This window comes from Artemia franciscana, chromosome 11, assembly GCF_032884065.1.
Source record: "Artemia franciscana chromosome 11, ASM3288406v1, whole genome shotgun sequence".
Taxonomy (NCBI): Eukaryota; Metazoa; Arthropoda; class Branchiopoda; order Anostraca; family Artemiidae; genus Artemia; species Artemia franciscana.
This window is the reverse complement of record NC_088873.1, coordinates 21501265-21529150: the sequence shown is the minus strand read 5'-3', so window position 1 is coordinate 21529150 and position 27886 is coordinate 21501265. Positions and strand designations below refer to the sequence as shown.

At 36.3% G+C, this 27886-nt stretch overlaps 1 protein-coding gene across 4 annotated transcripts in view; it reads right to left on the bottom strand.

Moving 5' to 3' along the window:
• LOC136032960 (tyrosine-protein kinase transmembrane receptor Ror-like) overlaps positions 1-27886 on the bottom strand; it is a 595320-nt gene that overhangs the window by 172750 nt on the left and 394684 nt on the right. The window contains exon 1 of one of the 4 annotated variants that reach the window (XM_065713446.1): positions 1123-1329. The exons of the other annotated variants lie outside the window; for them this stretch is intronic. Coding sequence (XP_065569518.1) covers positions 1123-1219 — 97 coding nt within the window. The 5' untranslated portion in view covers positions 1220-1329. Of the gene's footprint in view, positions 1-1122; positions 1330-27886 lie in introns of those variants that run through there. 4 annotated transcript variants of the gene reach the window in all.

Genomic DNA, 27886 nt, shown 5'->3' with positions numbered 1-27886 from the left:
TTTCGTATTTTGCTTTAAAGACGATGAATAGAATTAGGGGATTGAATCCCCTTCCCTAATGTATAAATACATAGCCTACCCTGAGTCGTATACATGCGCTGAATTCTGTGTAAGTCACTCTTCTTCAAAATGATTTACCGGTTTTTCAAAATAACGGAAAATTAATTACATTGTACATTACCGGGTAACCATTTGCACATTAGGGAAAAGAGTTTGGAGTAAATTTCGTTCTCATAAATAAATTCCGATTCCTAATGTATGCCTATTTCTTAGCTCATTAATGGGTTCATCGAAAAATTTACAAAATTACGTCACAGACCCCCCCCCCCCAATACAAAGTAACCAAATGTGCTTTAAATTGTCAAGAGGTCTACAGACAAAGAATGGCACCGATCACCCTGATTTCATTTGACCGTAACCGTGGCATTAGACTATATTTGACTGGATTAGGGGGGGGGGGTTACGCAATGGGACAACTATGTGAAAGATGCTTCGTTAGTAAACAACCGTGATATTTTAAAAGAGCATAAAATAAGGAATCCAATGGTATTGTTTAGCATGTTTCCTTTAGAAGTGGGCCACCCAGGGCCGGATTTAAAGCTGTGACGCTTCTAGGCCCAATCATTTTTGCCGCTCCGTTTCGCGAGATTTTGGGGAAACCCACCCTATAATCTTGAAAATCGGGGATAGTGGAAGTACTGAACAGAACACAACTGATACGCCAATAGTAATGAAAGGGAGAGGTGATACCTCTCCCTTTCTCCCTTAGCACCGTTCTTGAGAGACATCTGACAGTTTATTAGTGACCACGGAATTCCTGTGTTGTTTTAAAATCACTCTTCTATGAATAGGTGGCGCGGGGGGCAGAGTGCATCTGGCCTTTGAGGATAAATCACATCAGTCAAACTTTTCTAAAGAAAAAATCACTCAATGATAATTTCTTGCACCCCCTGGCATTGTGCGCTCCTAAGCCCGGGCCTATCACTAAATCTTGGCCTGGGGCCACCACACAAATATATATTAGGAAAGAATATTGCACAGGGATCTGATTTCTGCCCCATACCATAAATCTACCCATCCTTTAAGCATAGGCTACTCACAAAATTAATTGAGGAAACTTACGCGAATCATCGAACAGGGGTACACCTCCGAAAACATTTCTATCCAACATTACACACCCAACGAGACAAAGAAGCACAATCCACTGATACTTCCACATTTGAAACTATTTTCACTATCACTACAATCTTGAACAATTTACAAGTTAGCATGAGACATTCCGAGCCATCACGCACTGCGTACTCACTAGGGAACGGCTATTTCAACACTGATGAAAATTTGTTTGAATGAGCGCTTTGACACGCCGCTGGAGCACGCCATTCCGCGCATTTTTTGAGTGAATGAATCCAATAATTACAAAATGATTGTATTTTGCTTAAGATAACAATGGCTATTATTTTATTTCTTCTTTTATGAATTTGAAGATGATGTAAACATTAAGTAAATGTTGTGTCTGTTTTTACTATTCCGTTTCGTCTTTGTGTCTTTTCCATGAAGTGACAAATGATCCCTTGTGTTTTTTATACAAAACACACAAAAACCGAAAATTCGATTCAAAATTCAACAAAAGTTGATATTTCCAAGCCATTCAGGTCAAATTCATGGATTTATTACGGTAAACTATGGTAAATTGAGCAGTTTACATCTTCCTATATTTCCACATTTTTAACATCACCAAAAGTTGACAATTGGGATTGAAGCGCGAAGTGACAATTATTAGTTACTTTTGCATTAAAAAACGGGGTAAAATTTGTATAAAACAAACTTTAAAGAAGCCCTTTAAAGGTTTCCACAAGGTATTTGAGATCGTGACGGTAATTATGGTTCGAAAGAATGGATCGGTACATCGAACGTATTTCACAAGACGCGCATCGGACGGTATGTGCCAATTAACCGAACATTCGATGGTTTTTTGCATTACCGTAGATGAGAAAAAAAGTCACATTTAAAGCATAAACGACTAAATATTTTTTTATCAATTAAAGCATACCCTCCTCCATATTCGGGGCTATAATCATAATCCCTTACTATATCTTTGAACTATCCATAATGAAATATTTAACCAGGGTACGAAGAAAGAACACAGAGTTTGAATTTTAAGGGTATGGTTTCCATGACTCCTGTGGGCTGCCACCTGTAGTACGGAAGTGCTATTTTAGCAATATTATAGTCAATTTTTTGACTGTAGTACCGAAAACCACTCTGTAGCACGCAAATTTGGGCAATTGTAGTACTTTAGGAACTGACCACGGTGACAACCCTGCTCAGTCGGAAGAGCAGGTGACAACCCTGCCTTTACTAAGTTTAAGGGGATATTCGTTTCTTCTTGATGACAAAATAGCCATTGGCGAATAGATGATGGAAAGCAAAGCTGAATCCGTCGAAAAAAAAATTTCGCGAACATCTACTAGAAAAGGCCACTTGTTTGAGAATTATACACGATTTATAGTCCCGATCATCTTATCTCTATAAACTGGCATTAGAAATTGGGACAGAGTAATCAACAGAGAAGTTCATAAGGCTACTTGAAAACCATGAATAGATTTGGCGCAAAATCGATGGAAAGAGAAGCCGGCTTTTTTAACCAGTTGGCGAATATCTCCTTTAATTTAGTAGTTTTATGATTGCTTTTTCTTAGGTTTCTTACGTATTATCAAGAAAACATTCGAGAAGTTTGCTTTGTTTGATCTGAATAAACTGGTTTTTATCTCGCATTTAAATATAATTAGCTTATTCTTTCGTGGAATAAACTACGATGCAGGTGTACCTTAATTAAATATTTAATGTATAGAGGTAATTAGGTAAGATTTTTAATATAATTTGTTCCAGGTGGCCTGCTTTCCATATTTCGTTGTTGTAGTTTCAGTTATTTTGTTACTAAAGCATTATATTTTTATCAAATTTTGGTATATTTCATTACAATTAACCTAACTTCACTTCTTGAGTGTGTTCTGAATAATACATAAGTACCTTTCTTGGTTTATGCACATACCAAAGGCCCATATTTTACTTTCTTGTCCAGAAATTTCTTTTACAAAAATAAAATTATCCTCCAAAAATTTCTCCAAGGAGGAGGGCTCTAAAGAAGAATCTCCAAAAAATAAAAGCTTAATTTTCCCTTGGAGCGATCTTTTGGGCTCAGACTGGTCTTGGATAAGAGGGGAAGATACTCTCTTTTCCACTCTCCCAGGGCGTTACTACGCTGTTACAAGTAATTTTTATTCTTTTTTTTTCTTTTTAGAGTATTCTCAATAATTATGGAAGTGCCAAAAAGCGAATTTTAGCTTGGAGATGGACGGCTGTTCTGCTCGATGGAGGGCTGTTCTGCTCGTGGCAAAGCTGTCCCAAGCAGTTAGGGGAGCGTGCCGAGCGTTTCTGGGACTGGGCCAAGCGTGGCAAACGTGACGTTCCGAAATGTACATACGATGGGGAGAAGTGGGTAACCCCTCGGTTCTGCTCCAAAGAAGAAGTTTGCTTCTGGGTGGGTACTCAAGACTTTCACTTCAAAAATCTAAAGTAAACTCAATCTTGGTAGAAAAATAGACCAAAGTTTAATTATCTAATTATTTACTTAATACATGATGTGCAGCTCGTGATTGGTTTCTGAGGATTACACACGGACAATAGCAATCACTATTACAAACAAATTACCGATACTACCAATTAATTTATTTGCGGAAGTTGAAACAGGAAGGCATATGTTAACTAGTCATTTTTTGAGGTTTTCTCCGAGGCTCATATCAGCCCGTTAGCCTTTTAAAATAGTCTTTGTTGATAAAATTTCAACTATGCAGATGGAGTAGTTTAAACATATTTTGTTACGCAAGTCATTAGGCAGAAAACCCAGACTGCACATGACCTCTGTGACCCCCCCCCCCAAAAAAAAAACAAACAACAACAACAAAAACTGTTAAGCATCTAATATATTTTAAAAAAGGATTTTCCAACTATTTTCCCCGTTTTGGTGGATGTGAATCTTGTTCACCAAAATAAGACCCTCCTCCTTCCAAAAACAAAATCCTGTACTTGCCTGACACCACAAAATGCCATTTGAGGTGATGCAGATAGCCATGGGCCTCAACACAGGGAGGCATAAAAGATAAAATTGCATAAAACATGCAAAACAAAATAATCAAACAGTTCGTGGTAACGAACTGTAATAAGGAGCGACCCGGCTCAATAGTAACCAAAACTCTAAAAAAGAAATTTTGATGCTAAAATATACATTAAAAGAATCGGATTTTATGCTGATTTTTAATATATCAGTTTCATCAAATTTAGTCTTACTCATCAGAAGTTACGAGCCTGGGAAAATTTGCCTTATTATAGGGGGAAACACCCCCTAAAAGTCATAGAATCTTAACGAAAATCACACCATCGCATTCAACGTATCAGAGAACCCTATTATAAAAGTTTCAAGCTCCTATCTACAAAAATGTGGAACTTAGTATTGTGTTTATTTGTTTTTTGTTTTATTTTCCAGGACATCGTATCGACCAAGTGGTCCTAGTATGTCGCAAGAGGGCTCATTATAACGGAAATGAAAAGTTCTAGTGCCCTTTTTAAGTGCCCTTCTGAACAAAAAATTGGAGGGCACCTAGGCCTCCTCAATAAAATGAATATTTATTCCTCAAATAAATATGAAAAAGTTTTTTCAACTGAAAGTGACGAGCAGCATTAAAAATTAAAATGAACAGAGATTATTACGCACATGAGGGGTTCTCCTCCTCCTAAATACCTCGCTCTTTATGCTAAAGTATTTTTAGTAATTTCAACTATTTATTCTACGGCCTTTCTGATTCAGGGGTCATTCTTAAAGAATTGGGACAAAATTTAAGCTTTAGTGTAAATAGCGAGGTATTAACGAGGGGACAAACCCCATCACATACATTATAAAAATATACGAATATAGAAGTTCGTTACGTAAGTTAATTCTTAAGTTACGTATATTTTTTACTAATAAAAACGTTTGTTAAAATTAAAAGTTCTAGTTGCCTTTTTAAGTAACAAATAAATTGGAGGGCAACTAGGCTTTCTCCCCCACCCCTTTTTCTCAAAAAATCGGATCCAAACTAAGAGAAAGCCATTTAGCTAAAAGGGAATAATATGCAAATTTCATTTGAATAATTTATGTGCGGAGAGCCAAAAATCCAACATGCATTAATTCAAAAACGTTCAGAAATTAAATAGAATACTAGTTTTTTTTAACTGAAAGTAAGCAGCAACATCAAAACTTAAACAGAAATTACTCCGTGTATGAAAGGGGATGTTCCCTTCTCAACAAACCCGCTCTTTACGCTACAGTTTTTACTGTTTAATAAAGTAGAATTGAGAGAAAGAGTCTTAGTTTAGCGTAAAGAGCAAGGCGTTGAGAAGGGAACAGCCCCTTTCATACACGGAGTAATTTCTGTTCGTTTTATGTTTTAATGTCGCTCCTTACTTTCAGTTTAAAAAAAACTTTTTTTTTTTGATATTCGAAAGAGACACGTCGTTTTACTAGAAAAAAAAATATTTCAAACTCTCTAGAGAAAGATATCAGGCTTGCCTTCATTAGAAATGCAGTTTTTAGAAGAATGTATCAAATAAAATTGTATTAGACCATGTACTAGCTACCGACACGCAAAAACATAGCTTTAACCAAAAATAATGTTAGTATGACTAGAATTGACTAAAATTTAAGAAGTGTAAAATTTAGTTGTAAAATACAATTGGAAAACAAAGATCCTGGATTAGCAAAATCTAGAACTTCTACAAGATAATTTTAATATCAAGTTTTTATTTACACTAAGTACTTTTCATCGGTAAACCACCTAACATCAGCCCCAAACAAACGTTGAAAACTTCGCGTTTCGCTATGAAACACTAAGAAAAATAACCTTTCTGGTGGTAGGTAGCGAGTCGATAAAATAGTGCCAGTGAAAAGGTAGCGTGTCCGTGTCAGATAAATAATATAGTATGATTTTCATCACAGTTTCCTCTTCTTCTTCTTGTAGAGGGGTAGACTGAGACAGGAAGACATGTTTCTATCCTAACGCATGAACTATCAAGATTCAATTTGATTAACTATGAATCACAAATTTTAGTAAAGCCTACACGGTATGAGATATATAGTTAAGCGGTTTTCACACTGCGTATGTAATTTCATATGCTAAATGGTATGGTTACGTTACGTTAAGTATCACATCTCAACTTAAACAATTCCTTTCGCATCAGAATAACATAAAAATTCATCATATATGCTGTCTAAAATCGTCCGTCATCATAAACAAATTATTCAAATATTAAAAATGTGAAACGGGGATGGAAATTCAAGGTCTGATTAAGTATGAAGGGATTTCTAGGAAAATTTTAGTAGTTTGTTTTAAAAATTAATCAATTGCTAATCCGGAAGTTCAATTTTGTCACTGCTATCAAGAACATATCCAGGATTTCTTTTTGGAGGGGGGGGGGGTAAAAAAAACTTTTAAAATGTGTCAAAAATTGGTTTATATTCTTTTTGTCACGTTTTTACGAGTCGGCTAGACATTTTAAGGGGCGCCAAACCCCTATTCCCCCCTAGATACGGCCTTGACTGCTATATTAACCTTTCCATAACGTAATGTGCATAACCTAAAATTCTAAGCAGAGCTCGAGTCTACGAGGTCCAGCCTACATTACTTACGGAATGTACTCCGAAAGATTACAAAATGTATCGTAAAGTTCCAAGTTAGTCTAGCGTGAAAGGTTCTACGGTGCAGTGTGAAAGGGACATAAGTGGCTGTGGCTCTATTCACCGTAACATAAAGTGTGCATACTCTAATTTTTAATCTCCGTTCCCTCTATCTTTTTCTTGAGGTTGGGTAGGAGGAGACCACAAGAAACGCCGGTAGAAACAACCAATTTGATTTGCATAATATTGAATATTGTGAGGGGGCAGTTTCTTTGATGACTCCGAGGTTAGAAATAAGGCACTGAAGATTATGAGTAGGATATATGAAAAAGGGGAAGTACATAACGATTTTAGGAAAACCTTAATTAAACCACTGTATAAGAAAGGTGATAAGAGTAAGTGTCGTAATTATCGAGGCATTAGCCTTGTCTCCGTGGGTAGCAAATTGCTTAGTAATATGATACTTTATAGGCTGAGAGAGGCTGTAGACAAAGTTTTAAGAGAAGAACAGTATGGTTTTAGAAAAGGTAGAGGATGTTTCGACCAAATTTTCACTCTTAGGTTAATAATTGAGAAGTTTCTTAGTTGTTAAACATCTTTGGCCCTCAGTTTTATAGAAAATGAGCAAGCGTTCGATTCTGTTGATAGGAGAGCTTTAGCAAAGGTCATATCCTTGTATGGTATACCAGACAAACACATTAAAGTGATTAGTGATATGTACGAGAATAACACTGCTGTTGTTAAGGTAGGAAATGAAGTTAGCAGCTGATTCTGTATTAAATCAGGAGTTAAGCAGAGTTTTGTTCTGTCCCCCTTTATATGGATCATTTTGATGGACTTTGTCTTAAGGAGCACAGGAAAGGCAATTGGAGACCTCAGAACCAAATGGGGAGTAAAAACTCTTCTGGACTTAGATTATGCTGATGATTTAAGCGTCCTAGATGAAAGTGTGAGCAAAATGAATGAACATTTAGAGGTTTTGTGATATCAGGTTATTAGAATAGGTTCCAAAATTAATGTTAAGAAGAATGAGTCACTAAGGCTAGGAATAAGTGAAGATGAAAAGGCAACGGTGGGTAACGAAAATATTGATCAGGTGGCCAGCTTCACTTACCTTGGTATGGTATTATTAGCAAAAACGGTGGGAGCAGTGAAGATGTTAAAAGTAAAGCAAGATTCGGGGTGTTTTTTCACAGTTAAAAAGTTTGGAAGAATAAGAAGATAAGTCTGGAAATCAAGATTATAATATTGGAAGGTACAGTGATGATAGTGGTAAAATATGGCTCTGAAGCATGAGCGTTCCGAAAAGCGGATGAGGATTTACTAGATGTTTTCCAGAGAAATTGCCGACGGATTGTTCTGGGTACCCGACTGACTGACCGTATTTCAAACAGTAGGCTGTACGAAAAATGTGGTTCAACTCCGCTTTCTAGGGCTATAATGAAAGAAAGGTTGAGATGGCTTGGGCACGTTCTGCAGATGAAGGATGATAGATTACCGAAGATTGTCCTTTCAGCCAACCGTCTAGGGCTAAACGGTAAGCAGGTCGTCCTCTCCGGGATGGGGGAATGTCATAAAGAAATATTTAAAGGAAATGGGAACTTCTTTAGAGGGTGTATGGAGGAAGGTTTTTAAATAGATTGGGATCGTGGAGGAGCGTGTGCAGCTGTGTTGGCCTCAGGCGGTTTGGTGCTGCGGTGAGTTGTTAGTAGTAGTAGTAATAGTATCCCATTATTTAAGATAATGGATAATATTCGGATAATGGATATGAAATTTCGGATAATACAGAACCTTTGCCCCAAATGTTCTCAATATGTGTGGAGAATCCAGGTGGACCTAATGCAAAGTAAATTTAATTGCTGTTATTGATTAGCTGCCTCTCTGCCTCTTATGAAGGGTAAAGACCAGCAAGATAAACAAAGCTATTTATAATAAATTATATATTAATTAAATATAATGAATTAATAATCAAATTGATTTAAACTATTCAAATTAATTAACTTAAATTAATTAATGATTAAATTGATTATTGATTTAATTAATATAACTAAGTTATACTAAAGAAGCGATGTGTTAGATAAAACGGAAAAGGACGCACAAATCAATGGGTTTCGGGGGCTCTGGGTAATAAACCTCTCCCTTCCATGTATACGTCTGCTAAGGGTATAACCTAACAGGTTGGGAATAATATAGTTTCATTAACCTTGCGAAGCATCTTTAAGCCTGATTTAAATCTAAGTGCTAGTGTATATATGCTGTTTCTGTACAAGAAAAATGCTTTAAAATCGAAAAATAAATATTACAACTTGAACTTGATTAAACTAAAGACTCCTGAAATCATGCTAAAAATTCAGTAAAATGATATCGAATTTCAGATTCGGCTCATAGATTTCATTCACACGAAATCAATTTTCCTATGTAAGCGCTATAGGAATTGCAAGACAAGCCAACTTTTTGTAGGGTTTCCCTCCTAATTTAATTTGAACATAGGAATGCATGCAGGAGGCGAGAAAAAAACTGATTTCTATTTGTTAGACTATACTCAGACTGATATTTGATATTGATAAGCGCCAACTTCAAATTGTATTTGCACTGAGCGTGTTCGTGATATCTGCCTGACGTGTGTGACTTAGCTAATATTGACGGCGTCAAAAACTATCCACTTTGTCAAAGATGTAAACCAAAAGTAAAATTCTTTGACCTGGGACCAGAACGTAAATTTAAATTCCTTTCCGAAGGGAACGAGCAGAAAACAGAAAGAAAGGGGGGGGGGGGGTTGCGAGGACCATATGTAAAATCATTGGAAAAATCAAAGCGTTCCTAGGGGACATGAACCGAAAGCTTCCCCTGCATATGCGCTACGATAGGTATGATCCGGGTATAAACGAGAGGCAGTTTTGGCTTCATTTGGGAGGGTGGCCAGTGGCTTAGACATGGAAAGAGTTTGAGAAGTTTGGGCCAACCTCCTATCCTGATTGGAAGATATTCAAAAAATTATATGAAAACTTATAAGTTTCATTTTATATAGTATTATGTGAAGGTTAGTCCATATATTGGCCCTGCCATCCCAAAATGCAAGGAATCCATCTTGAAATGGGCCACTGTGATAGTTATGAGGAGGAAAAGGGCTTCAAATACAAAATATAGAATTAATCGCCAATACACAATGAGAAAGAATAAATTTGTGCATATTTTTAGGACCAAGACTCCCTTCAAATATTCGTTTTACAGTTCAAATTTTTATAATACTGTTTACACTAAACTAAACATTTTTACCGTGATGCAGCGCGAGTAATAGCATACCATTCCTGAGTGTTTAAAATACTTGCAGAATAGAAATTAGATGTCTTTTAAAGTCCTAATTATGTGCCTTATTATTTTTAGATGTGGCACTATCAATGCACAAAAAAACGTAACACCAAACTTTAATAAGTGTGCTTTTATTTCGCTCTTCATGAAAACAACAGAATTCGCACATAGCCCAAGATGCAGCTAGGGCCCTGATATTTATTTTTTACTATTGGTTTTTGCATGTTATCATTTCTTATGACGTCGATTGAACTTTTCCACACTTTTTGATTACCTAAAGCTAAATAATCTTGATGTTTCGGAGGAAGCAAGAAATGCAGAGCCAAAGGTCTTTCCTCCTCGATGAGTGATTTATTTTAAAATGGTAGTACTTACAGAGCCCCATTCGAAAAAATCGCTCTTTCAACATTAAAAAGAGGTGTAAAAATCGCTTTGGGAATTTTTTCCAGCTTTTACGAAGTAAAGGGTCATTGATATTGTTCTTGTCAATTTCAGAAGTTTTGAGCCCATATCAAACTAGTGAGGTGGAGGATTCGGGTTTTTCAAGCCCTTAACGCCAAAATCCAATAAAAAAACATGAAAATATTGGCTTTTAAAACATAATGGGTGTATTACCCCATCAAAACTATTTGACTTCTCGCAAAATAGAATTATCGTAATGCCTGTCTTATGCTACCAATTTTGAGCCCTCTTTTTTTTTTTTTTTTTTTTTTTTTTTTTTTTTTTTTTTTTTTTTTTTTTTTTTTTTTTTTTTTTTTTTTTTTTTACATAAACTCCAACTCGTGGTAACAACATTTCAGGAAGCCCTACTCATTAGTCTATACTTTGTTTTGTGAATCAGTATCGATCCTTGTCGAATCCTATTATTAGTCATGTGGAATAATTAGAAGGAAGAACACTATCGGAGGAGGAGAAGGAACAGCTCCCTCTGGAAGACCAAAAATACATAAAAAATTCATTCACAAAAGTAATTATTTTTGAAGCTTAATTTTGCTTCAAAATATTCATTTTTAATCTTGAATTAAAAAAAATAGTACACAGGGGAGGAAAAACGGACTTGTACGAAGGAGTCTTGGTCCCAACGAGACAAAAAAGGCAAAGCGCTACGATAACAGGACACTTTGTAGAAAAAGTCATAAATAAGTTACTATTTTTGAATTTAGAAGACATCCTTGTTTCACCATTAAATAAATTAGTGTAGTTACCTATATCAAGTTCATTGATTCTATTCCTTTTTCAAGATTAAACAAAATTAAACTTATTTAAGGACAATATCATCCGTGTTTTAGACCACAAAAGAATACCATGATATTACCGTAATACCGTATATACAGAATACCGGACTAACTAATGTAATATAGAATAATTAGAAAAAAGGATACTCATGGAGAAGGGAAAGGGACAGCTCCCTCTGGAAGACCAAAAATATATAAAAAGTTCATTCACAGAACTAATCATTTCTGAAGCTTAATTTTACTCCCAAAGTATTCTTTTTTAGTCTTGAATAAAAAAGAGTTACCCAACAGGCGAGGACAAAACGGACTTACACGAAGGAGGCTTGATCAAAATGAGACAAAAAAGGCAAAGCGCTACGATAACAGAACATCTTGTAGAAAAAGTAATAAATTAAGCTATTATTTTTACGTGTGGAAGACATCCTTGTTTCACCATTAAATAAATTAGTGTGGTTACCTGTATCAGGCTCAATGATTCTACTCCTTTTTCAAGATTAAACAAAATTAAACTTATTTAAAGACAATATCGTCCGTGCTAGACCACAAAGGAATATGGTGAGCAATTTAGCTTTCCAGTAGAGCGTTTAAGATGAACAGTGTCATTTTAAAATTGGTCCATTAATTTGTAGCTTAAGACATTACTCTTTTAATGTGTCTCTAAAATGGTTGGGCTCACTTCAATTTTTTAATTTTCATCATCATTTTTAATGCAAATATACTCCAGTTTCAGAAATCGTTTAAGCTTATATTGTCAAAATGAAACTTTTTTAGTTCAACGTTTTTGACAAAAATCGTTCTGGAATAACTTTACTTGCTAATTTTCTAACGGATCAGAACAGAAAACCAGCATAGCGATTTGGAAAAGAAATAAACTGTAATAAACACGAAGTTTAGTGTCAGTAAATACCGGGAAAATATGAATTTTGGAGAAAGGTAAATATATTATGGAGTGTCTTTGCAACTTGAACTTTGTACTTAATACTAGTTAAGCGGCTTTCACACCATGTACGTAATTTATTATGTTGAGTATTGAATTTACGCTACTTTAAGCATATCGCTAAACAAGTCCTTTCACACTAAGCTCTCGTAACAATCCATAAAACCATCATAATCATCATCTAAAATCATCACGGTTATAATGAAAAAACTATTAAAAAATTAAAATGCGGAATGGAGATTCAAGCTTTGATCAAGCATGATACTATCTAGAAGAAGTTATTAACTTGTTCTCAAAATGTATTCTTCATCCAGAAAGTCCATTTTGCTGCCGCTATATTGACCTTTCTAATGTTCTAAGTTCTAATTTGAGCTCGAGGCTAATTGGGACTCCCCACGGTATTGACCAAGTTGGCTCCGTAGTATTATATAACGCATCATAGAGTCTTAAATTATGCTAGTGTGAAAAGTTCAAGTTGTGTGAATGAACTATTAGTTTTATGTGGCCGAATTGTGGCGGAAATTAAATTTTCCTTTTTTCAAGTTTTGTCGAGGAGAGAAATTGGGTGGTTTTCAGCTAATCAAATTAGCAGCATGTATGGTTTCATGGAATCCCTTATTGTAGCCTGGCTTATTAGAAGTTGGCAGATTATCAAGATTCGGTCAAAATAAAAATAGTAACACACAGACAAACATGCAGAATACTTTTAAGGTTTTTTTTCTACCAAGGTTGCCCAGCATCAAGAAGAAACAGCTATAAGGCAACGCAATATGAGAGGGAAGAAGAGGGAAAAAATATTTTTCGATGAAATGCCCCCAAAAAGTATTTCAAATGTTATAGAAGCAGCGTATTGCCCTAAAAATGTTTTAATTAATGATAATATAAATAATCAACTAACAGAAAAGAGTAGCCTATAGAAGACACAAATAAAGCACATAGATGATTACAAGCTATCAAGTAACTTACCGGCCGAAGCCATAGAATCAGGGGATCCCTACCGGCACTACTGGGAACTTTAGTAATTAAGTATCAAATAGGTCATCAAAAAGAAATCTATAGACAAGCATATGTGAAAAGTAGAAATATCTTCAGGCTCGCAACCCTTGGTTTTTTCTTTCTGATGTTTCAATGTAATTCACCCTTTTCTGTACATTTCCAAGAAGCCCCCCTCCCATCCTCCCCAGTATCCAGTGTGTGTCCCTACCACCAGGGTATACAGATTTCGGTGCTACAAAATTATGTGGTCCAGAACAGTGGGACTTATTTTTTCTCAGGGGGGTTTCTTTTCAGAAAATAAGCGGTAGCCTTTTATGTATTTTCTTCTTCTCTTGATTTTCTGATTTTAACCTGCAAGATCTTTCTTGAAAGACATAACCATAAATTCCTTTTTTTTTGCTTTGTATAACTGTGCTATATTTACAGACGATAAAATCAATACTATCTATAATCAGGAGAAAGGTAGAAAATCACGAAATCCTTGTAAATCTCAGGCAATTGGGCTATAAAATAAATCCGACAAAGAAATCACCACCGCAAGATATTTTGCGACAAAGGTATATGGTGGCCAAGTCACCTGGAATTCAAAACCCCACTCTTTGTTGATTGTGAAATATTATGACAGCCATTATAACGACAGGCGATCAAAGAAAAACCGTCCGTTACAGTTATGACACTAGATAAGTGATTCAGTACTTAAAATGCAGTAAACCACAAAGAAGGGACTCTCAGCTTTACTCTAGGTGGTCTTACGTTCTTGCAAGCAAAAAAAGACAAAAGAAAAAAAATGAGACAGTTAGAACGCAAGGAAGAGGGGGGCTAGTTAGCCATCCCTCTTGTGGAATTAGCCAACAAACAGTGAAAATATTCATCATCTGAGTATTCTCAGACAACTGAAGATGACTTCAAGAGAATATTCAGCATCTAAACTTAGAGGCAATCAACCAAAATAATTATTGGAGGAGGTGTTACAGCCCACCCCTCAGTTTTTAGGGCTTGTTTATAGCCGAAACTGGTTTATTATGGCTGATCAAACTCTATTTTTTTACGTATTACTGCAGGCTTATTTTCTTTTTTTGTTCATTCTCTCCAAGGCTTCGGGAGGTACATTTAGATTTTTCTTTTTTTTGGAGGGGGATCAATAACCCCAAACTTATGCAGATTTGAAGAAAGCCCTGCTTTTTATCCTTTCCAGAAAATTCTCTTCTTCATAGTAGCACTTTTGTCAATTTGTTAGCCTTAAGAAGGAAATTAGAGCACCTGTCCCACCTTCTGAATGATCGCCCTCATCATGTTGCGCTTACATAGCTTATTAGAAAAAGGATTAGTAAGAGAATAGGTAAAATATAGCACCAAGTGACACAAGCTAAAACAATAGCGAAGAGCTCATATGGCACTTGTGACGACAGATCGGATCCGGCCCGGTTATGTCAATCACACATCTAGAACTTGTGCTTACTCTCGAACTCGCCAAGGCACTAGAAATCCCCCTGCTCCTCCGAAGAGATTGGACCTGGTCCGGTTATGTCAATCACGAATCTAGAACTTGTGCCTATTCTTCCCATCAAGTTTCATCCCGATCTCTCCACTCTAAGCGTTTTCCAAGATTCCCGGTTTCCAAGATTTCCGTTTTCACCTCCACCCCCAAATGTCCCCGGATCCAATCCGAATTGAGAATGGAGCATCTGAGACATGTTATATTTCTATATATTACGTTTCATTAAGATCCGATCGCCCATTCGTGAGATAAACATACCTAAATTTTCACGATTTCCCCTCCCTCCGGCCCCTCCAGATGGTCGAATCGGGAAAACGACTGTTATCAAGTGAATTTTTGTACGCCCCGGACACGCCTACCAGTTTTTCATCGCCCTAGCATGCCAAAGCACTGGAAATCCCCCCAACTCCCCCAATTAGAGCAGATCCGGTCCGGTTATGTCAAACACGTATCTAAGACTTGTGCTTATTCTTCCGGCCAAGTTTAATCCCGATCTATCAACTCTAAGCGATTTCCAAGATTTCCGGGTTTTCCTTCCAGCTCCCCTCAGTGTCACCGGATTTGATCGGGATTTAAAATAAGAGTTCTGAAACACGAGGTCCTTCAAATATCAAATTTCATTAAGATGAGATCACCTGTTCGTAAGTTAAAAATACCTCATTTTTTTAAATTTTTCCGAATTAACCGTCATTCCACTCCCCCCCTCAGATGGTCAAATCAGGGAAGCGACTATTTCTAATTTAATCTGGTCCGGTCCCTGATACGCTGCCAACTTCCAGCAATAGCTATATTGATCACGTATCTAGTTTCAGATCTTCTTCATGTAAAAATTGGGGTGGTCCGAAATTCGAACCTGAGACCTCTCGCACCCTAAGCAAGAATCATACCACTAGACCAGCGGGCCACAGTTAAGAAAACAATCATTTCTTTTAGCAGCAAATAAAATTCTTCTCAAATATCTCGTTCAATCGTCCCCCCCCTCTAGATGGTCGAATCTGAGATGTGACTATTCCTAATTTAATCTGTTCTGGTCCCTGATACGCCTGCCAACTTTCATCGTCCTAGCTTATCTGGAAGTGCCCGAACTGGCAAAACCAGGACCGACAGACAGACAGACCGACGAACAGAAATTGCGATCGCTATATGTCACTTGGTAAATACCAAGTGCCATAAAAAAATCTCAGAAAGAGAATATTTATTGACAAAATTAGAAAATACGAAATGGAAATTTGCGAATAAGCTACATAGATTGCCTGGCCAAACCAAGGTTTTGGATTATTGGATCCGAATATAATGTACTACATTTCAATTCCACAGAAAATTTCATCGTCACTGAAACACTTTTTATCAATTTTCTAGCCCTAGACAATTAGTAGCGCCAGTCTCCCTTCCCCTGGATATTACAAGTCGTTGCGTTGGACTTAAATAGCTTGTTAAAATGGCAGATTGGTAGGACAATAGCTCAAATAGTATCTTGCAAAATAAATTAAACTAAAAAACAAGAAAAACATCTTGGACTGGTTTTGTGAAAATAAGAACAGAATCAAAACATCGTAAAATCCTTTAATAGCGTTTCCATACCGACCGAGGCCTTTAGCTAGATCAAAATATAACACTCTCTGTCATTAACTAAATACCTTACAAGCCAATACACTCTTATCAACGGAGAGGAGAGGGACCTCCATACAACATCTTACGAGGTAAGCATTACCTAACCAAACTTTCGCATAAAAGTTATGTTTTGGCGTCGCCACTTACCTCATACGCTGCTGCAAGACGATAGCTCTGGTTCCAACCGGTTTGATGGTTGTACGTGATTCTGCTAATATACTATTTATATTTCAGATTCAAATGCAGAAATTATTGCAACAAGCCTATGGCTTTCTACTGTTTTGAATAAAACAAAATAATAAAATAAATAAAACTATAAAACTGTAGGGGTCACCATAACACTTTTATTCCAAACATTTCAGTTTGTATAATTATAAAACTGTATGAGCCACGATGAAATGTGGAGCATCAGTTGGCCCTAAAACGCATTCAGGTAGTGCTGCTTAGAAGTAGTCTCCGAAGTTGTATTTATTTTTGTAGCGTCCAAGGACCTTGTTTCGTGTGATTTTTCTTTTCTATGAACTTCTTTTACTGCATATTTATGTTCTGTTTTTTCCAAGACAAAATTCCATTTTATTCCAGCCGCTACTGTTCGTGGAACTGTTTTAGAAAACCGAATTAAGAACCTTTCTCTCCCTTTTCTAACTGTCGCTTAAAAAGTTTGTTGAGCATTGGCCGGAAGCGTTCTTATGAGAAGGGTAGCACGGGCAGAAGGTTGGGAGAAGTTGTCTCCCGAGGCTTCAAAGTCTTAGGTCTAAAGCGAAGGCAGGAGCCTGAGAGTAGATGAGTTGTGGAAAAACTCTACTAAACAGATTGACAAAGCATGAACTACAGTCCTCTGACAACCAGAGGCGATAGCGGCAATGAATACTGTCGTAATAGCAAGATTTATTTAAGAAATAATAAACTTTTTGATGACGTTAGAACAAAGCCAAAATCCCAAGTAGTAATAACATGCTGAGTCCACACTACCTTTTACCAAAAATGTTGTACTCTTTTTGACGAGCAGGTATCTTTGCTGATATTTGTCAAGCAGCTAGAGCAAGAATACGACGTACTACTTACTGCCCTGTAACCTTCTATCGTTGATGGTGCGAGATTTTAATCGGTCTTTAAACATATAATGAATTCTATAGTTGTCTGAGCATTGGCTTTAAGAGAATTGATCTTTCTTTCACCACATTAATCTACAAACACTTGCAGCTTTCAGTTGTATAATCCAACGATGGTTCGCGCTGCCGCGGGGTCATACAACAGGCTGATTACTTAGAGAGCAGCTTCTTTTCCAGTCGACACTAGACATTTTGCAGCCATGTATCTGCAAGTTCTTTAGCTGTAGTTCTTAAGCCTGTACCACTAGGAGATAGATCTCCCAGTGGTACAGGCTAGTCAACAAGCAGATCGAAAAGGATCGTTTGCTAAGGTTGAGCAGGTCATTTTGGGGCTATTAATTTTATTTGGCAGTTGAAATACCCTCGAACCTTTTCCTGAATCTTCGGGGTCAGGGCAACTTGAGTGAAAGCATAGCTGTGTTTGTTCGACAAATCGTGGACTAGGGTATAGCCGCAGATCGCTTGAGAACCTAGAAATGGTAAAAAATACTGATCAATCTTGTTTCAATATTTGTTTCAATCGAGATAAGAAAACGTCAACTTTAAGAAGTTCATACTCTACTGGCAAGCGATAAGAACACTTTTGCTGAGGCTCCATTCCCAGATTGACCTTTTCCTTCTCGCAAGAGAGTATCAGCTACCAGATTGAATTACCCCGCAGCATTTCTTGCCCCCAAATGAACGTTTAAGCCTATCGTAATCTCGAAGATCAATGCGGCTTTCTAGTCAAGAGTTAGTAAAAGCTGGAATTATGTTAACTACAGCTTTCATCTTGAGGCCGTTCAAATGGAAAGATCTCTCTTACTGAGGTCAAGTCCCAAAATGCTTCAAAGAGGGTCTTCTAAGTAACCACGCCACCTGTAGACTGAACTCTTGGTACATGTAGTTTTGGAAACAATCAATGTTTAAGATGGAGACAGTGACTCAGACAATCTTTGTTCAGCTATAGTGACAATTCCCTTTCATGTCCTTTGTAATTTGGATTCTCATACTAATGCTGTTCCATAATGGGTCCCAAAATCGATTAAACAGCAACTAACATCTCTTGCAGTCTGTTGAAAGAAGCTACTCCTAAGAACGAGGTCATGAGTCCAATTAGTTTCATTAAACTGTTGTGGGGTAGATACGTCTTCCAATTAGCTTATGACTCTTATGAGGATAGAAACATATTCTTTACCTATTGATCTATCAGAGGTCCTAGTGATAGTAACCGTTACATAAGTTGTAACTCTAGTTTTTTGCTGAGCATGTACCCTGGTTTGTGAAAAAGGATGACCATGGTTCTTACATCGTTCGTTCTGTATTACCAAGATTTAGTAGTTTTGAATAAGCCAGTGTTAAGCATGTGTTTCGATGACCCAACGGTGGAGATAGTCTGTAGCGGTGCTGATCACGCGTTAAAACAGATAAACTTGATGCTACTCAAAGCAGACTACTTTGAGCTTGTATATTTTGTTTCTGAAGACGAAGGTATTTCCGATGGTTCTTGCGCATGTCGATCTTTTAATAGCCATGTTTCAAGTTTATTGACGCAGCTCAAGTTCCTATTTTTCAAATAGATTGGTAGCTTGATGCTCCACTTTGAACCTTGTCATGTTCGAAAATTGGTTTGGGAAAGACGAATCTATTACTGGGGCACCACTCATACTTCTGTTTTTTTTTTTAGAACAAGGAAAATCCAACCGTGGAATCCTTTAGGCAACTGAGTTTGGATCTCATCCATCACGTCTTTCTTTAGTATTCTAATGACAGATGGATAGATAGATATAAAACTATTGTAGAAAAGCCAAAAGGTCATGGCAACACACAAAATACTACTCTTAACACTCATAACAATAATTCAACACCACATACAAAATAGACAGGTTTTTCTGATTCTAAAATATGTAACTAGTTGTTTAAAATATTCATTTCATTGATCAGGTTACGCACTGAAGAGGGGCGTTTTTTAAAGTCCTGACTATAACCCTCACTGATGGCGTTCAGAACCAACTTTTGTCTATTAAGTTGTTGCACTTCTCCACCAAGTGAGACAAACTATTTGCTAAGGGAGGTTGGTCCTGAGTCGGCGCCCAGATCAAGTCACTAGGAGTTTTGACTATTTTCTTCCAAGCAGGCTTAATTTACGTTTGCCCACATACCTGGGTGCCTTTGAGATCGATCCATGAAAGTCTTGCCGGCATCCTTGATCATACTCTATCTTCACCTGCCACTTACTGAACTGTAGAAGGAGAATTGGAAAACTGCTTGCTTTCAACCATGTGTTGTCTCATTCTATGAGCCAGGTTTGGGAAGTATGCGAAAAAACAAGAACTCGCCGTCCAGACATGATGACTGCAAGTAGTTCTTTATCTCTTGAATAAAGTCCGGAATTTATTTCAAGATATTATCTCTTCTCATGAGCATCAAATGACCATCTAGAAAAGATATCTGAAAAATGCTGCAAGAACATAGGGATTAAAATAACTTCATCAGATTTGGAACAATATCAGGAGACCCGTTTTCAGCCTTTAAGACTTTTATGACAGTGGCTAACAAGAAATCACTGATGATAGCATGCTCAACACCACTCATGTGGCTGTCTCTAAGGTCAAGACTGACTTTCTGTCGACAAAAATGACATTTTTTGTTTTCAACTTGTCTAGCTGGTGATAACAGACTGAATTCTCTCTTAACGCATGGGATCCCTGAAATCAAAGGTGCGTCATGGCGTTTGTAATTTGTCGCTTGAACATTGATATTGAGAGGGTCAAAGAAAGTGCCAGTTTCGGAGAATGGTTTGCTCTTTGCTGTTGGCCACTTATTCTCCGAGCATTACTGAATGCAGAGTTTTAGCATTGATGAGTATGGAAATATTAGGATCTATTTCTTCTCGAATGGCTCAGTTGGATAAAACCATTTCCGTTGCAGAGAAGAGTTGCAGAACGAGACGGTAATTCTGGTGCAAATAGTGCTGCCCAGTACACCAGATCCAAGATCGAGTAACTGTGCCATAGAAGTCTTGTGACTTGCACCCATTGCTGAGATAGTAGTAGAACTGTTTCCAGCATAATCAAAATCGTAACTTGTATATATCTAATTATTTTCTATATGTTTTAATGTGCAAACAAGTAAAAAAAAGGGTTAAGTTAAATATCCACATGTTAAAAAAAGGTCCTATTCACAGGTTGTACAAGCTATAGATCCCTTGTAAAGTTTGGAAGCTGTGCTTGGTAAATTTGAGGCTATTTAGATTAACTGATGAGCTGAAAGATAAATACACCATTAGATTCGGATTCAGCAAACTTTCCAAATCAATAATTGCGTGGATCCCTATTCCCTGATAATGCTCGTGACAGGCACAGAGCTACACATTGAACCTTGCTGATTTTCTTGTTTCACATTATTTTTTGTACTTATTTGTCCTTAACCGCGGATCGAAATACTAAATAATACCAATGTGAAAAAAAAACACAGCCAAAAAATGATTAAACTTTTAATAATATAACCCAAGATTTTAAGTCCAGGTTTTCCTAAACCAGTCCAGATCTAGATATATACAGGCTTTAGGGGGAGGGGCTGGAGTACAATTACGATGGCAGCGATTATTACATTTGGAACAAACGTTGAATGCAAATCAAAGGTAAGTTTATCTTTCAGCAAGCCAAAAAACCTAGAGTTTACCCTATTTTTCTCTGTTCGATGGTTTCCTCGTACAGGTCTGTTGATTAGGAGAGAAGCATCGAAAGTTTTGCACTAGAAGAAACGAAAAAATTTTCGTTTCTTTTAACGTATAAATAATATGGGAACCCCAGGAATTCCTGTTTCTCCTTTATTGTTTTTGGGGGAAATTAGTTTAGGTGACGTACTATAACCAGTCTCATAGTTCCAAGATCAATTTTGATGGTTTTCACGTTTCTAGCTTGATTAGTTTTTGTTTTTAGTGGACATAAGAACAGAGACACACACATGATTTATGCACATAAATTGTTTAGTTATGCAACAAATGTCCCATAACTGCTGACTCAACAAATGAAATCATAATAATATTTAACCTAAAAAAAATTCTGATGCTATATTTTAATTATTTTGTTTCTTCGAGTAAGTGCTATGGCCTATTGATAAAGTACTTCCCGCAGTCCAGGTTCATTCGAAATTTTGAACACAAGCTCAAATGGATGGAAGATTCACTAGGGCAAAAATATCCACAAAACAATCTTATAGAAAATGATTAACTTAAAAATCATAAAAAGTTATATATCAAATTTATTTGATCAAACTATTTTATAAATTGTTTTTACAGTATTTAGCAATATTTTCAAAGTACTGAAACATTACTTCACCTTTTTTACCTAATTAAATTTCAGCTTCTTAAGCTACCGTTATTTTATTGTAAATTTGAATTTCTAACTTTGCAGTTTCTGGTAGGTTTAACCTTTGGCAGGTTCTGGTAGAGTTAAATTAAAGCAAAATTCAAATCTTTTTTCTGATCAATGATGAGGGATTTATTCCTATCAGATGAATCCAAGAGTGCATCCAGATTTTTTTTTTTGGGGGGGGGGGAAGATTACAAAAAAACTTTAAAAAACACATCAAAACTTTGTTTACATACATTTTCATCGCGTTTTTACGGGTCGGATTTCGGGGTAGGGGGAAGGGTTCAAGCTTTGATATGGTCTTGGACGAATATCAATTTCGAATTTTATTTAGGAACTTTTCGGTTTTACAGCGGGATTTAAATTCTTAACGTTTAAATAAAAGCTCCACTATTTGGAATACTTTCCACAAATATTCAAGATACTCACTCTGTTAAATAAAGAAAAAAAAATGAAACTTGTTGTCGCGCAAACAGCGTTGTGCTTCAAACAAATATAAAAGCCTAAAACTCGTACCCGAAAACTATGGGTACTATGTAGCTCCCGATCAGTCTTTTATAAAGCAAGACCTATAGAATAAAAAAGTAACAAAATTTAAATTAACTAAATGCACAAAACAAAAACAACATACAAATACGCGAAACTCGTACTCGTACGCGACAACTATGTGCACTATGTTGCTCCCGATCAATCTTTTATAAAGCAAGAACAATAGAATAAAAAAACGCAACAAGATTTAAATTAACTAAATACACTAAACAAAAACAACATACAAATACAAATTTGATTGAATTTTTTAATTTGGCATAAAAAGTTACACTGCGGACCCTTCGAAAATAATTCAACTTTAGTCTTCCTTTTATGCTTAAAACATAAAAATGCCCCCCCCCCTCAAAAAGAGAAAAACATCTCCAAATGTTTTGGCAATAATGGGTTATTAATATTTTGAATTAATTTTTCGGAACCAGGGCATTAAATTATGTATCAGGCAGAGCTGTCCCTGGGACTGGTGGTGCCTGGGGAAAAGTTAACTACAGCGCTCCCCTGCCGACTCAAACATAAGCAAAAAAAAAGCCGAATCAAAATGAAAAATTTAAAGTAAGTGGGCAAACACCCAGCCATAATGCCCAGGACAGCTGTCCCAGTTGCCCCCCCCTGATCGGCTCTGATATTAGTAGGGGTGTCGTTTAGGGGGGGGATAGCTGCTTCCCCCCATAATTTGGAGAGAGAAATATTACACAGCCTATGCCCCTTCACTTTCCGAATATGGACCTCTCTTGCCCCTCCAATAAAAATGCTGGAGATATGCCCCTGGATATTAGGTAAAAGTACACTAGTTTCATGTTCATCAAAATTTATATGATCAATTACATAAATTTCTAATTAAACATCTTCTAGGAATCAAAGTCGGTATTTCCATCAGCTGCCATACACAGGGAAATAAAAATTTCATTTCTCCAAACATAAATTTTAGCACTGGAAGAGGAATTAGTCTAAATTAAAGACCTTCTATGTTCTTCAACACTTTGAAATTGACTCTACATCACTCATCCAACCTTGTTTTCATAACAACAATGGATTCTAAGGGCAAGAGGGGGCATAGACGGGATTAACAAAACAAGAATTTATTTGAACAGATGGTTCTACAATAGTCCACTTTGAAAGATACTGAAGACAGATTTGTTGTGGCATTTTTGCTTTTCTTACATCGGATTGAGCAATTATTGAGAGTTATGACGTGCACTTTACTTTGTTTCTTGTAGAATAGTTGTACCCTATTACCTGTTTTAAAGCTCAAAAGGATGTTAAACAAGCTAGGAATCAGGAAGGATGGCTATCAGGATAGACCTTTAGGTACTTGTCTGTTAAACAAAATACACCAAAGAATAACGTAGTGTAAAATCTGACAGGAACCGGTTTCCTGTGCGGGATTGTTTATGATTTGCTTATTTTGAGTGAGACAAACAAAGATGTATGTACATTTAATTAAATATTTAATACGCAGTGGTGGTTAGGGATCTAATTAGGTTATGTTTAGGTATTTAATATAATATGTTCTGCGCGGCCTGCTTTCCAGAATTCTTTGTCGTAGTTTCTGTAATTTTGTTTCTACAATATTATATTATCATCATGTTTTGGTATATTTCAGTAGGATTAACTTAGCTTCCCTTCTAAGTTAAGTTTTGTTTAACAGACAAGTACCGACTTTTAGACTAATTAAATAAAAAAAAATCAAGTTTTTTTAACTGAAAGTAAGGAGTGACATTAAAACAAAACTTTCCGTTTTGTTTCGACTAAATATTTTCCGAGAATCAGCAGCTTTTTAGAATTAAATTTTGTGAACTGAAGAGTTCCATAGAAATTAGCTGTTAGTTTTCAAACTTTGCTTTCTTATCTTCTTCCGCATTTTGTAATTAGCAATTATCATCTAAAAATTTCGAACTTAGTTTTAAGAATATTAACGACATCAACAACCCTGTAAAATGTCCTATGTACGCATTTTATGACATAATAAAGCAAATATGAAAACAATAATTTATAAAATTACGAATAGGTATTCACGAAACTGCCGTAAAACAAATTATGAAAAAATTAGGTAAGAGATAGGCCTTAAAGAAGGAAGAATTTGGATTCACAAGTCAGACAATAACCGGTTTATACCTGTCAGTTTTAGAAGAAAATTAACTTAGGCTCAGTTGAAATCTACTTTGTAGGTATTTTTTTGTTAGATATTTGATATATATATATATATATATATATATATATATATATATATATAGAGAAGGTATTTTGGTTGGGTTCGGTTTGGTATTTAATATAATGCGTTCTGTGCGGCCCGCTACCATAATTCTCTGTTGTAGTTTTCATAATTTTTTCACTGAAGTATTCTATTCTCATCATATTTTTGTTTATTTCATTAGGATTAATCTAGCTTCACTTCTCGAGTGTGTACCATATAAGGCATAAGTATCAATATCATTAATAAGGCTGCCATTAACCAAAGCTGCAAAACAATTGAAATTTTAAATAAAACTAGAGGTACATCCAGGGGAAATATTACTGATTTATCTAAGAGAGGGAGGTTAAGATTCTTATGAATTTACTGTTGTTTTTTTTTAGCATAGCTTTCCTATTGAAATTTGGAAAAAAACATTTTTCTCTTGGAAAACATACTTTAAGAATTTTTTTTTGCTATTTTTCAAGTAGTAGGCCTACCTTATTTTTCATTTTCATTGTCTGTGTAGGCGTCTTCATTAAAATATTCTGAGTAATTTTTACAGAGCTCGTAGACTCCTTGCGTTTTGTTTCTGTTATTGATATTGGTTAACCAACAAATAGTTGAGCAAAAGCATCCGCACACAGAGCTAATGACAATATTATAGTTATCATAGTTAGTTGGACGAACCAACCAAAAACATGCCTATTTTATGGGTATAACAGACGCACCCCTGCAAAAATCGTCTAGTTATTCCATAGGATTGCGGTTGTACACGGACTTACGCAAAAATTATTTAAAGGGGATCAGCATTTCGGGGTGGGGTAAATTCAGTATTAATAATAAAAAAAAAACAATACAGGCTAAAAAATCAAAATGTAAGAATTTATTAAAAAACAGTAAACTCATGAGATTTCGGGGGGGGGGGGGATGTATCCAAACACCCCATCCTCAATATGCACCTGGCACGATTCAGTGAGCAACAACTTTTGGTTTAAGCCAAACAATCCAAATTTAGGGGAAATGCTTCGTCACCTGCAGAGTGAATTATTAGACGACATAACGAGATAATTTGTAAAGGACATTAAACCCGTTGAGCATAAGAATCAGTTTTGCAAAACTGGTAATCAGTTAAGTACCCATACGATTGTTTGATCTAAACATCCATCATTATCATAGTTAGGGCTAGTCCATGTCAAAACATAGGCCTATCTTCATTATACAACTTCGCTCCCTGCAGAGTTCAGTTGTGTTTCGTAAGCCTCTCAAATGCATATTATTTACGCAAAAGTAAATCTATTATCTCTCTTCAAGCAACCATTCGTTAATTTAAGTGGATTTGAAGTCAATAGGCAAGTGACAGAATCTATTAGAAGAAACGGTTTTGCCAAAGATAATTTGATGACGGTGATATAGCCATTTCTTCAGTTTCAGACGAGAAATACTTCCAAAGTTCATTTCTGCCACTAATAGACATCGCCAACCCGGAGTCTAACAAGCTAGGGTAACTTCGGCTGCCAACAATACCTGACATAAGGCTTATCAGTGCATCCAGGCTATGCGTCTTTTCACTGACTAAAGATTAAATAAACAAAAACAAAGTTTTTTTCTGCTGAAAATAATGTGCAACATCAAAACTTCAAACGAACAGAAACTATTCCACATATGACGGGGCTGCCTCCTCCTCAATACCTCACTTTTCACGCTGAAGTTTTTCAGTACTTTATGGCAGCTTCTTATCCTAATAAATCAGTCTTCGTGTTTCAGGAGTCGTTCTTAAAGAATTGGGACTAAGTCAAGCTTAAGTGCAAAGGGCGATGTATTGAAGAAGGGGTAGCCCCTTATGCGTGGAGTGATTTCTGTTCTTTTTAAGTTTTAATGTTGCTCCTTACTTTCAGTTGAAAAGGCTGCTTTTTTATTTAATCTCTGATCGTTCTTCAGATAATGCCGGGAAATCCGTCTCCCCTTTATGATTTTCCCCTCCCAAGCGAAAAATTCCTCCACAGAACGTTCATTCCATGTGGAATCCCCATGGAAATTCCCTCTTCGCTTAAAATTTCCCCCAGTAAATTTCCTGTCGAACTCCGCCTGAAAAGTTGTCATTAGCCTACTTTGATGTAAAAAAAGACTTCAATTTCTGACCGTTTTTCAAATGAAGCCGGAAATGCCCCTCTATGGATTTTTTTTCCAGATCCCCAATGGAAAATTTGTCTCAAGAAAAATTCTTCCATGGAGAATTTCTGGCGTGGAAAATTCCATCCATCGAAAATTCACCCATTGAAAATCCCCAGAAAATTCCAATTTCCCCGAGACATCTCCGAATGTGAAATTGAGTCGCCAAAGAGAAAGTAAGACAAATGAAAAGAATCTTGTATAGGAATTCTGGCAAATTCCCCCGTGTAAAATTTCCCCTCGAATGTTTATCTCTCAAACATTCCCTCCCCACGAAAAAATTCTCCCCGTGGAAAATCAGTCCCAGAGAAAATACCCCCCCCCCCAAAAAAAACTAATATCCGTATAGTTCCTAAAAGAAGTAGCCTACTATATGTAAACAATGGGCAGATTTTATAACTTGCAGCCCTTTCCCCATGGGTTTTAGTGGGTCATGTTATCCCCAGAGGCATAGTTACTGCAGCTTTCAATTATGCTGAACCAAATGGCTATCTCAAAATTTTGATCAGATAACTTTGAGGAAAAGCGGCATGGGAGGGGGCTATTTGCCCTCCAATCTTTTTGGTGATTAAAGAGAGACTAGATTTCCGTTCGAATAAGTCCTCTCTCGATCTTCTGGGACTATTGGTTCAAGTCGATCACTCTTAGAAAAAAAGAATAAAAAAACATAAATTAAAAGAAAATAAACACACATCCGTGATCTTTATTTTTGGCAAAAAATACAAAATTCCGCATTTTTTGTAGATGGGAGCTTGAATGGGTAACATTAAACTTGAAGAGTTTTATATATTTGGAATCAGGACAAAAAACAATTCTTTTGATGTATATATTGGTATCAAGATTACGTATTTTAGAGTTTCAGTAACTATTGGACCGAGTCGCTCCTTACTTACAGTTCGTTACCACAAACTGTTTGATCACCCTTCCTTTCGTATTTGTTCTTTTCGGTTTGGATCAACATCTATGCTGCCCAATATTCTTTGTTTCTGGGTTTTATAACATTTTAATATGTGTACCTCTACGATTTTTTATTTTTACTTTCTGAAGGTTTGAAAAATTCACTGAAGATTAGATCACATGCCATGATCCAAAAGAAGATACTCGCAACCAGATTTACGGACCTTGAGCCTTAGCATGTTTCAAACCTTGTTATAACACAAAATTAGCAGTAAGATATTCTTGTTCATTTAAATACTGAAACAATGCCATAATGCCCCTATAATTTCACTTGTGCTA